Source organism: Emydura macquarii, unplaced genomic scaffold, assembly GCF_026122565.2.
Source record: "Emydura macquarii macquarii isolate MOO-44397 ecotype Brisbane River unplaced genomic scaffold, CSIRO-AGI_Emac_v2 contig_2207, whole genome shotgun sequence".
In the NCBI taxonomy this organism is placed as follows: domain Eukaryota; kingdom Metazoa; phylum Chordata; order Testudines; family Chelidae; genus Emydura; species Emydura macquarii.
This window is the reverse complement of record NW_027132344.1, coordinates 2,416,148-2,429,034: the sequence shown is the minus strand read 5'-3', so window position 1 is coordinate 2,429,034 and position 12,887 is coordinate 2,416,148. Positions and strand designations below refer to the sequence as shown.

The 12,887-nt window shown below is 40.1% G+C and overlaps 1 protein-coding gene across 1 annotated transcript in view; it reads right to left on the bottom strand.

Annotated features, from left to right (window-relative positions):
• The window catches only part of ATP10A (ATPase phospholipid transporting 10A (putative)), a 125,839-nt gene that overhangs the window by 76,500 nt on the left and 36,452 nt on the right, over positions 1 to 12,887 (bottom strand). Inside the window, exon 2 of the mRNA XM_067559986.1 lies at positions 7,932 to 8,136. Coding sequence (XP_067416087.1) covers positions 7,932 to 8,136 — 205 coding nt within the window. The remainder of the gene's footprint in view (positions 1 to 7,931; positions 8,137 to 12,887) is intronic.

Sequence of the window (12,887 nt, the reverse complement as noted above, 5' to 3'; positions counted from 1 at the left end):
TATGAAACCTGAAAGGAAGGACTGATTCCCTGTAATGAAGGCTGCATCGGCTTAGCCACTCTCAGAAGAGTGGCTGACAAAATATTTCAAACATATGTACAACATTCCATAAGCAATTATCGAGGGTGTGGTGGTAAAACAGCCTGCACAGTAATACAGAAAACACATTGATTCTTCTTGCACAATGTGTCTCCTATTAGGTACAGCACATTAGAAACGGTTGCTGTGACATAAAGAGCAGCTAGGGTGGGTCAGAGTTTAGAAGGAACTTGGTATATCACCAAGAAACATTACGTTTTTCCAAAGAGTGCTGATTGTTCACTGTTAAATGATAGGTCATTCAAAACTGGGTATAGCAAAGTACTCTCAACTTAACTTTCCAATGTGTCTTAATACACACATTGATCTGATCCAAGCTCCAGTATGAAAGAAATCTCCTACATTTTTTTTGATCTAAAGGCAAATTATATGAAAGGAAATTTCTGATTATTTTAAAGTTTTCCTTAAAACTCATCTCCATAGTATCTAAGCCCTGAGACTGCAGTACCTAAATATGAAGGGGAAAAATTTCAAATGCACAAATGCCTTTGAAAATTTCTCCCTATATTTTCCTCCACAGAAGAACCATTTAAAAATATTGAGTATCATGACAAGTTAAAAGAATAATAAAAAATTCTGAAATATTTCATTTCATGAGCTGCTTTATTCATTTTAAATAGAATTGTTCTCCAAAGATTTGTTTACATAAGACCAGACATACAGGGCTACTGAAATAAAAACTACTGGTTAAGTGCAAATCAGTATATTTAAAAAAAAAAAAAAAAAAAAAAAAAAAAAAGAAATTTCTTCTCATAAATCTATGGCAAAATGAGGAAAAAAGATTAGTAAACTCAATTATTGTGTAGTAGTACTTCAAGTATTGAGCGGTTTCAGGAGAATCAGATCTTTAAACTGCAATTACGCAAATTGAGTTGATCTTGCTTGAGTGATCTTTTATTTGCTAGGCTAGTTGATGTAAATGTATACCAAAGAGTCACACATTCAAATTGGATTCTTCAAAAGCCAGAGAAATGGCAATACAGCCCATGAAATTAAAATCGTGTATAGCATCAAGGATTGCTTTCACAGTTTGCGTATAAATGGGACGTATGATCATATACAGAAAATACAGGTTTTAGGTCAGAAGTATCACATTTACGAACATACAAACAATATTAAGTAACAACAACATTCCCAAGTTACCACATATTATTCAGGTAAATCAAAGAACTGAAATAAGTAATATTTCAGTAATTATTCAGCTAAACTAAAGAACTGAAATACATAATATTTCTAGTTACTCCACCACAAAAAGTAGGTTCTTAGCATTCATCAGCTGAAAAGACCAATCCATGCCCACAAATGCTGCAGAAACAATTCTGGGATCTTCACAAGCCTTCTGCACATGTGATTAGAGTGTGATAAGGCCTACAAAGTGCTGCATCTTCAGGCTTAGGACTGCCACTGTAATTGCTTACTGTGATTCCAAGTAGTGCTGACAAGGGACCCATCCAATCTTGAAGTTGCTCTGGTGAGAGAATGGTGTTTTCTGAGCACAGGACTGGAAGCCAGGAATTCTGACCATCTCTAGTTTTGGAAAAGCAACTAACTCTCTGTGAAGCTCTGGACCCTATATACTCCTTATGGAATGTGTAGAGGCCATAAAGGAGGTGTAGACTGTTCTTGGCATAACAGCTCTGCACTGGCTTCTCAGTCTGTCCCTGACAAATGAGAGCATGTTGGGGGCTAGAAGAGGCATGAGGTATTGCAGAGAAGGACCAGGATGTCATACAAGAAGATCTGGATGACCTTGTAAACTGAAGTAATAGAGATACGATGAAATTTAATAGTGAAAAGGGCACGGTCATGCATTTAGGGACTAACAACAAAAATTTCTGCTATAAGCTGGGGATGCTTCAGTTGGAAGTGACAGAAAAGAAGGACATGGGTGTATTGGTTGATCACAGGATGACCAAGCTGTCAATGTGATGTGGCTTTGAAAAAAGCTAATGTGGCCCTAGGATGCATCAGGCGAAGTATTTTCAGTAGAGACAGAGAGGTGTTAGTACCGTTATACAAGGCGCTGGTGAGACCTCATCTGGAATATTATGTGCAGTTCTGGTCTCCCATGTTTAAGAAAGATGAATTCAAACTGGAACAGGTGCAGAAAAGGGCTACTAGGATGATCCGAGGAATGGAAAACCTGCCTTAAGAGAGGAGACTCAAAGAACTTGGCTTGTTTAGCCTAACCAAAAGAAGGCGAGGGGGAGATATAATTGCTCGCTATAAATACATCAATGGGATAAATACGAGGGAGGGAGAGGAGTTATTTAAGTTCAGCACCAATGTGGACACGAGAACTAGTGGATATAAACTGACCATCAGGAAGTTTAGACTTGAAATTAGATGAAGGTTTCTAACAGTCAGGGGAATGAAGTTCTGGAACAGCCTTCCAAGGGGAACAATAGAGGCAAAAAACCTAGCTGGATTCAAGACTGAGCTTGATAACTATATAGAGGAGATGGTATGAGGGGACAGCCTAATTTGGCCATTAACTGATCTTTGACTACTAGCAGTAAATATGCCCAATGACTTATGATGGGGATGTTAGATGGGGAGAGTTTTGAGTTACTACAGAGAATTATTTCCCGAGTGTCTGGCTGGTGCATCTTGCCCACATACTCAGGGTTTAACTGATCACCATATTTGGGATCAGGAAAGAATTTTTCCCCAGGGTGGATTGGCAGAGGCCCTGGGGGTTTTTCGCCTTCCTCTGCAGCAATGGGCATGGGTCACTTGCTGGTGGATTCTCTGCGCCTTGAAGCCTTTAAACCGTGATTTGGGGACTTCAGTAACTCAGTCATGGTTAGGGGTCTATTACAGGAATGGGTGGGTAAATTTCTGTGGCCTGTGTTGTGCAGAAGGTCAGATTAGATGATCATAATGGTCCCTTCTGACCTTAAAGTCTATGAGTCTAATGCACTGCACTCTGGCTAGTGTGTATGGGTGACATAGCTCTCTATGACGTGCAACTGAGAGTAGACCTGGCATGCTGTAAATTGCATGGATAGGGACAAGGAGGGACTCTGGCCAGGGACAGTATTAAGGAGCCATAAAAGTGACTCTCTCTGCCCATGCCCCCTCCTCACTTCCCCATGCCCTGCACAGGAAAAGGTACTGAAGAATGTGGCCTTCTCTCTCAGCTTCCCTATTGAGACACCCTGTACCCCCTTGCTCACTCTTTACAGCATAATTGCCTATTGTTTAACGCAAAGTATGTCATATATGATATCTCTGGTATGCTCATGAGGTGCTGAGCATTATAGTTATAGTAATGTGTTTGTTGCCATGTCATGTGTATGGTTATGAGGCTTCTCTATGTAGTATTCCCAAAGATGGGTCCTCATGGCTTGAAACATAACCAGGCAAAACTCTCCTGGAGCAGAAAGGGGCAATTTGCATCTCATCGAGGCGTGTGTAGGGCAACAAACCCAGCATTCCAGGAACAAAGGACTGGCCTGGGCCAGGACCAAGGATCAGTTGGACTCTCGAATGAGTCACCTCCTTCCCCTGGGTAGCGTGGGATCATTAAGAGGTAATGCTCACTGACTCAGGACATGGATGAGTCCATATAAGGACATTATTTGTCACCTGAATCTGCAAAGCTCAGGAGAGGAGAAGAAACATTATAAAAAGGGGAAACATTTGCCATGCTCTCTCTCTCTTCCACCTCCATCTGCAAACACCACCAAGCGACTGAAGTGCTGACCAAAGGGGAGAACCTGGCTGAAGGGAAAGCAGCCAGCCTGTGATGAGAATCACCTAAGTTTGTAAGGTTGCTGAAAGTGCTAAGCTTAGTTTAGCATGTGTTTTGCTTGTGTTTAGTTTGACCAAATTTGACTTGTTATGCTTTGACTTATAATCTTTCTGTAGTTAATAAATGTGTTTGTTTGTTTTACCTAAAGCAGTGCCTTTGGTTTGAAGAGTGTTGGAGACTCCACTTAAAACAACAAGGCTGGTGTATATCAATTTCTTTTTTAAATTGACAAACTTATATGAGTTTACATTGTTCAGTGGGCATAACTGAACATTGTAAGATGGAGGTTCCTAGGGTTGCATCTGGGACTGGGGATGTTGATTGGGGTCATTCTGTTGCATAATCCAAAGAGTGGCTGGCTAAAAGCACTCACTCACTTAGTTGGGAGTTGGTTACATATTGGAGGTTGTGCGTGAACAGCCCAGGAGTGGGAGGGTTCTCACAGCAGAGTGAAGTAAGAGGGGTACCAAGAGTGGAGGACTGGGGTGGCACAGCAATTCACCAATCCAGATTGCACCAGGGGAATGTCACACCTGTCTGTAAAATGGAAATCATAATACTTACTGACCAACTTCTCAGTAATGTTTTAAGAAAAAAGTCATTTAATAACATATGAATGCTAAGTATTGATATTAATTTTTCTCAATGCTTAAACTACTGCTATTGGAATGTTAGCTCAAATCCTGTGATTTGTGGCTGATATTTTAACAAGCAGCTCCTGCAAAAATTTCTTGCCCTTGGCCTGTGATAAGCCACATGACCCACATGTGTTTGTGCTATAAAGAGGAGGGAGGAAGGTCTGCATAATCTATTCATTCGTTTCCCCATTTAAACAAGAATGCTGTGGAATGAGTCAGGGCCACATGGCAACAAACATATTAAGAGTTATTTTTTCTGTACATACTGATAATATAGTGGCATTCAGCTCTAATGAGTTAATGGGGTGGGCTGGAGTTCTTATAGGCAATTTGGGGACAGGCTCTCATGGGTTTGCTTGTTTTTTTAAGAATGATACTCAACATTTGGTGCAAAAAAAAAAAAAGTGCTCTTCAGAAACATTTTTCTGAGCCCCAGGAATAAGCCATCTTTGGCAGGCATGATTCAACTATGGTCAGAGAAGGAGTGAACTTCATTTTAGAAACAGGGAACCAATCTTCCTTTTTGTTTGGCTGTCTAAAAAATGACACCAAGGAATTCCCTCTGACATATCACTGCTCAACTCTCAGCAGGGTAAGTTTTTAAGTTTGTAAAGACTCTTCTCATATTAGTGAGACACCTACAGTGACGTCACATGCAAGGGGTTTTGGCCAGTACTTTAATAAGGACTGCTAGTGTATTGCTGAGGGAATTACAGGATGCTGCAGTTGACCTAGACTTCTTGGAAATTGCAGGTATGGACGCTGCTGACACCTTAATTGACACTGAAACCAGGACTTGGGTAGTTATTTTAGGAGGAGGTGGTCATGTGATGTTTCCTTTGGGGCTCTCTTTCAATATTGGACTTTTGGGGGCTTTAATTAAAATAAATAGAAGTTTTGTCATTGACTTCAATCTACCTTTGGTACTTATATGGGCCCCACTGCCACAGTACTGGAATGTCTCATAGTCTTTAATGTATTTATCCTCACAGTACCCCTGTGAGTTAGGGAAATGCTATTATCACTATGTTGCATATGGGGAATTGAGGCACAGTGTGACTTGCCCAAGGTGACACAGTAAGTCTGTGACAGAGCAGGGACTTGAACCTGAATCTCTTGACTGGCAGGCTAGCACCCAGACCAATGGACTGTTATTTCTCTCAGTGAGAGTGGGATTGTGCCTTTAAGAAACAATCCATCTGTTTTGCTAAAGTACTCCTGTAAAGTGAGGGTTACTCTGTGTGTGAAACATTTCTGACCTCTCTACCACAAACTGAAAGTCATTTCCTTACCGGTGCATTGTCAGCGAATGCCCGGTGATGTGTAGGTGTCTGGTTGGCTGGAAGCCAAGTGATAACCTTAAAAGGTTATGTGGCAAATGATAGCCAATGGTCACCAAGGCATAGCAAACTGTTGCATGTGGAAAACTATAAAACCTGGATGCCAAGCAACAGTAGCGAGAGGAAGAAGGATTACCTAACACCCAGCGTAAGAGTGTATTAGTTCAGTGGGCTGACACATTCTCACTAGCCTGCTTTGCTACGGATTGATCACCCGAAGCGACTCTCTCCCGTCTGCAGAATCTAAGGCAAGCAGTCGTATAAGTATTGGCCAACATGAGGTATTATTGATTAAGCTTTGTAAGTATAAACTAACTGTTATTTGTTGTTGTACTGTAAACCCTCTTGGGAAACTCCATAACTGGGCACCCTAGTGTCACAAAAGTGACAGCCGTGTGTTGATCCTGTGAGATCATTAACGCAGAAGTCTTGGGTGGCGCACTTTGTTCTTTCGCACACGGAGTTTCCCTCACCTTTTGCTGTCATTTGTTTAGAATAAAAATTTATTGGTTAAGCAAAAACAAGCCTCATCACTGTCTCTCTGACCTCCCGTATCCTATAAACCGAACTTTATTCGGTACCTATTGGTTCCAACTTGACAGGGTGGTGGAAACTAATGTTGTAAATAATCTGCTCTGGGTGTCTTACAAGCAAAAAGGCCTCAGATACTGCACTGACCTCCTTCTTCCTTTTTGGGTGCAGCAGAAGGTGGGGTTAGTTTATAAAGCTCTCATGTGGCTTCAGACCTGTCTATCTGAAAGACCACCATAATTCTCATCTTGCCATTTCAGATCAGTCGAGGTGATGCAGTTGGCAACTCCCTTCTTTGAGAAGGAGACACTCCCCTCCAACCTACCCTGGAAGAAGGAGCTCACCTCCTGCTAATGGTTTGACAAAGCTGTTTACCTTCAGGGCTTGCTAAATGGTTCATCTAATTCCTCTCTCTCTTTGACTTCAATGGGCATGGAGGGTGCTGAGTACTCCTCTGGAGGGTCAGGATTAGGTCCTTACTTAGTAAAAAGATTCATGTCTGACAGCCTGATCATAGCTGTTGAACCACTTCATCAACACCTGATAACACTTTTTCTAGTTGTAGTAGCTGTCTTGTGATGTCTAAATTACATGTAGGGATCATTGCTGATTATTTGTCTACAATGAAGAATTACTGGGAAGACATACTGATTTTTTGTCCCATTGGTTGTGCTATGACATCATTAGTTCTTGGAAGGACACTGAATAGTGTATTTAATTTTCAATCACAGGTAGCTTGAGGCACCTCCAATGACAGGATGAAGCTGCTAATCATCTGAAAAATGCCAACACAAGCAACGCTATTAGAAAAAAAAATGTAGTGAATTTCTAGAATAGAATTTCAGATGGTTCTTCACTTGTCAAAGTGTAGGAGACTCAGGAAGAAAAGTGGGAAGGAAATGATTAATGCTCAAATACAGTTGCTAGGTTAAGTAAAACTCAAGCTAATTGTCCAAATCATTTCATTGAAAGCACCTCCTATTTCTGACCTCCTGTGTTTTTTATTTGTTTGCATGCACAATGTTGTCATGAAGAGATGAGTGCCAACAAGACAGCAATGAGGAAACTTACAGCTTGTGCGTTCTCCAACTGAAAACACACTAATTAATATACATGCATGCTGAACCTTTAAAGTGAGTGGGATTCAGCAGGACATGTATAGTCAGATGTATAGGTAGAATTTCCAACTGAAAGTGATTTGGCACACAGACATGAAAAATATGTTATTTTCTATGTTAAAAACTACCTACAGAAAGAACAGTTAAAATGTGATACAAAAATCAAAATATAGTAGAAGTCATTAAGAAAAGCACTATTTGCCTCCCCCCCACAATTACCAAATATCTCCTTTTACAAATACAGGGAAAGAATGTGGCAATACCTCAGATACCATTATGCAGTTAACTGTTGGCATATGCTAGCAGTTTCAAGGTAATAACTGCAGTGGAGCATCAGTGCTACTAGAACAAGAAGCGTTAATTGATTGGTGTGGTTCTAGATTGGTGAATCACTTATGGAGTTTAGACAAACCATTATCTTAAATAAAAATGAAAGATGTTGACTTACCAACTCTAAGAATCTCCTCACTACCTGTCTTTGCTTTAAATTGGTCTCCCCATCCAGGTTAGCAGTTTCTATATGACACAGCCCATCGGGGTCACTTGAAGAGAGCAGCAATATGTCAGCAGGTATGATTTCATTACAACGAAGCTGAACAAAGTCTCCAACTTCTACTTCTTTCCAATATCTGTTCATATATTTCTTTTCATTCCTGACAAAGAGACATGTACAGGAAATACATCAAAACACTGACCAGGAGGGACGTTTCAGACTAGTTTAGGCTGGACTATAGAGTCTTCGCAAAAATCACCAAGGTATTCTCAAATTCTGCCCTCTTCAGAAAAATTAGATGGCCACATTAAAAAAAAAAAGGTAATGTAGATGTCACGTGGCTGGATAACAATTATTAAGAGCTAGATCATGGGCTAGGCTGTGTGGTCAGGTGATGCCATAAAAGGGAACAAGAGACACCCTCCTTTCAGCCTCTAAATGGCCTACCTAGATCTTGGGCCTGGGTACACAGGGATAAATGGGTTCTGTACATCCATTACTCTTACCCTTGACAGATGGGCTGGCCTTGGCTCCTCTCCGTATCCCCCAACCCAGTGTGCCAATCAGTTCAGCTTAACCAGTGCAGGGTAGGGGGTTAGTTACCTGCTATTGATGAAGGCCAGTGATAGATTAGTATCTCACCTCCTGGGGCAAGGGTGGAATAGGGAAGGCACTGGACAGGTCTCTCTGAGGCACAACTCCTTCCTTGAACTGTTCCTGAGGCACCACAGCTATGTGCCACCCTATATCAGCCCAGTCTAGCCTTCAATAAAGTAATGACAATTATTGCACACATTTTAATGCAAAAATATACAAAGTTATTTACTAGCCTCTTTGGGAATTATTCTTAAAAGAAGTCCAGCACAGAAGTCTTTTCCCCTCCCCACTGACTACTCACGGCGACTATGACTTCTAAGGATGAACTTTGTGTGGTGCTGCATGTGAAACTTTGACCAAAAAAACAAAAAATAGACAACCCAAATGAATTCTAATATAAAACATTCAGCTAGAGTCACCAGGGGTCTCTCTGCTGAAAAACCACAGACACAGATATGGTGTGGGGAGAGGACATTTCTGTTCCCTTAAAGTGCACTTTTATAGTGACACATTAACTATGGTGGCAACTGTTGTACAGTTAATAGTCTCTCTGCCTAGCCATTGTAAACCTTCCATGTTGCAACTTAATTTCTTTGTCACTTCACAGATTTATCTAGTTGAAATATTAACATGTATGTTGTTAAACTAGATCTGCTCATTAAACCTCTGGGTTTTTTTTTTTTAAAAATCAGTTATTTGGTAACTTTCTTTTTTTGTTAAGAGCAGGGGAAAAAAGGAACAGGTGCCTGCTTAACTAGCGCTAGTTAAAATAAAATGCTTTAAACAATTCTGTGCTGTTAGACATTAGCGTAAATTGCTTCCCCTTGGTATTTTAAAAGAAATTAGTTTTTAAAACAGCTGAGATACTAACTTTGCAAAAGAGCTACTGCAAATGGGACTTAGCTATTTTTGACACTTTCCTAAACTATCAGAACACGACACTTAGCGGTGAAATGACACAGCACAATATCCTAGATGGTTGCCATTGTTCTTACATTGCAATTGACACTGCAGTTATTCTTCCTTGACACCACTTTTGCCAACAGAACAGAATTCTGAAATGGGGGAGGGGGGAAGGGAATTGCTATTTTATGTACTTTAGAAGGTATTCTGTAAAAATATGTTTTGTATATGAAGACATCTAACTGACTGAAGAGCCTAAAATTCATTTTCAAAAGGGACTTATCCATTAGGTGCCTCCCCTTTTTAAAATGACATCTAGGCTCCTAAATCAGTCAGGTGTTGCAATACTAAGCATATTGACACCTAAATATCTTTAAAAAGCTGGGCGTGTGTGCCTAATTCATCCTTGTTTTGACTTCATTGGTGTCAGCAGAATTACACAGCAGCTGTGCTTGGCTACCTATATTTATTTAGCATACATATGGAAAAATAAAATTCCAGGTAATAGGACAGGAATATACCAAGCCAGGTTTAACACCCAGAATTTCTTAGCACCCTTCTCTGCACCCAGTTTATAAGAGAAGGAATAAAAATTACAGCTAAACCCTCTTTTTAAATAAAAGCTGCTACCAATTAATAAGAGCACCAAGTATAAAACGTGATATTCTAACAAGAAGAAATAATTTTCACATTGGCTGCAGATATTCCCCATTCCCTTCACGATCAGTCTGAAACGAGCATTTAACTTTAACTTTTTCTACTAATGAATATGAATTGCTTTGAAACCAAGAGTGCAATAATATAGTACAAATCACTGGATCACAGATCTAAAAGATTTGTTAGCTATGCAAGCTGTAACTCAGAATACTTTCACATGTGACTGCTACTCTTGATCTTTCTTAATTTAACTGTGGAAGTTGATGAAGTTCAAATGTATTTGTAATGAGTGGTGAATAAGTGTTACCAGACTAAAAATGAGACAACAGCCTGCAGGCTATGGGGACTAAAACTTTTAATTAACTTTTATTGTTTAAAAAGCACTACACTTCTAGCATTTCCTAATCTCTCACACACTTGGCAATTATTACACCTATATACTATCTGCCACAGGAAGGGTGGATATCTTGGAATATAATGCCAAATGCCTCTTTAAGGATGCATATAGTGTAAGAATGTTTGTACACATGTCAGGAACACAGAGTAGCTCCCCCTCAATTAGGAAGAGAGGAACTACCATATCAAGCCAGTCCATGTAATCTAGCTCCTGCCTCTGATACCTTGTATTTAGCTGTGATACTCTGAGTGCCTTTCCCAGACCTGAAGAAGAGCTCTGTGTAGCTTGAAAGCTTGTCTCTTTCATCAACAGAAGTTGGTCCAGTAAAAGATGTTATCACCTCACCTACCTTGTCTCTCTAACATGTAGGGCCCTCACATGGTGGGGGGAAGGGTACACTTTACCGGGGCCCAAAGGCCTTGGGGGACCCGGCCCAGACTGCAACGCCCACGGGTATGTGTGTGGGAGGGGGCCCGTGTTACAAGTTTGCGCTGGGCCTGAAAAAATTATGCTTGGGCGCTGCTAACATGTATTGTCTACTCATAACTCCAGTCTTTCTGACAGCCCCAGTTCAATTCCTCTTTCCTATGAAAATCTTTCCATGCCTCTGATCATTTACATTGCACACCTGTTTTGAGCCATAGGGTGACCAGAACAGAACACAGTACTCCAGGAAGAGTGTACCATAGATTTCTATAAAGTGGCATTATAATATTTTTTGGCATTATCTTCAATTGATTTCTTTTTTTCATTCCATCTTTAAAAAAAAATTACTGATGTACGTTGAATGGATATTTTGACTCAGCTGTTCACAATGATGCCCAGGCCTTTTTCTTGAGTAGTTACAGTTAATTTAGAACCTAGTAAAATGGAAGCGTAGTTATTATTCCTTTCAGTGTGCATTTGCCAACCATGATTTTTTTTTTTTTTGCCATTGTACTGCTCATTTGTCAAACTGATAGGTGCTTCTGATGGGCCTCCATGTCTTCTCTAGTCAATAACCTAAATTGTGCATCATCTGCAAATTTTGCCAACTCTCTCTTCACTATTTCCCAGGTCATTATTGAATACATTAAATTAATTGTGCTAAAATAGATGGTGGACTACCCCACTGCGACCTCCCATGTAACATTCTGCCATGCTGAAATCTCTCCACACATGCCTGATTTGTTCTTATCTCACAGCCAGTTTCTAATCCATGACAATACTTATGCCAGTCATCCCATGACTTTAACAGCCTCTTGTAAGGAACTTTAAGGCTTTCTGAAAGCTTAAATAAATGGCTCTTGTTTAGACTCTATTTTTGATATACTTCAAGTCCAAGAATTTTAGTATACAAGAGAAGTATAATTTTCCTTTAGCCTACAAAACGGGAGGTGTAGATAAGTGTACCTCAGAATCTAGGCATTATTATGTACTACTGCTATGCTGCTTTACAGAATAAATGTTGTTACTTGATAGTTAAACCGACGCTTTATGGGTGAACTAGTTTTCAATATGTGTGCCCAAATATTCTAAAGTGTAGTGGAGAGTTTGGCTCCCCTCAGCAAATGCATGGATTAAAAAACTGTACTCCCCCGCCCCCATTCTACTTTCCACTGACAAATTTACTCTGAGAAGACTGAAGCTGCTAGCTAGGGTTGCAAACAGCAGTGACTGAAATCTCTTCTCTCCCACTTTCTTCTGCAGCATAAACGGATACAAAGCAAGCCAGCAATTCCACTTTTTTGGGGCAAGCCTTTAACTGCAGACATAGATTTAAACCTAAAGACTTAAGGCCAAAGTCTGCTAGCTATTGGTTTCAACAGGGTTACACCAGCAGAAAATTTGACCCTGAAAGCTATGGGGATAACCCTGGAATTGCTTAAAAGAATAAAATTCATCTGCAACAATTAAGTGCAATTATTCCAAAGTATCTATTGACCAGATACTTTTAAACAACCATGGCAGGCCTGCAACATGCTTTCAAACGCAGAGAGGTTATTGTAACTGATACCTAATACTTGCATTACTTTGACTGCTCCAAGTATTTAACCTGTGCTCTGTTTTGCTGGGAGGACAGCTCCTGTGTTTGTGCCAGATCTTGGGAGTGGCTGTATCGAAAAGTCTTAGGCAAAAGGTAGAACATACAGAGCACTATCAAAGTATTTGTCCCTAGATTTAAATTTAGGTAAATAAAAAATATTTTATTTGTTTTTGTTAAGGTGTGTTTGTTGGTTTGTTTTTAAAACTATACCATTCAACGTTTAGAGGTTTCAAAGCAGAAGTACCTGCATCTTTCTAGCCCTTACAACAACAAATTTTGTTTCTCCCTTTTGAGGGGTCTCAGATGTATTGGCATGACAAGGCAGTAGATA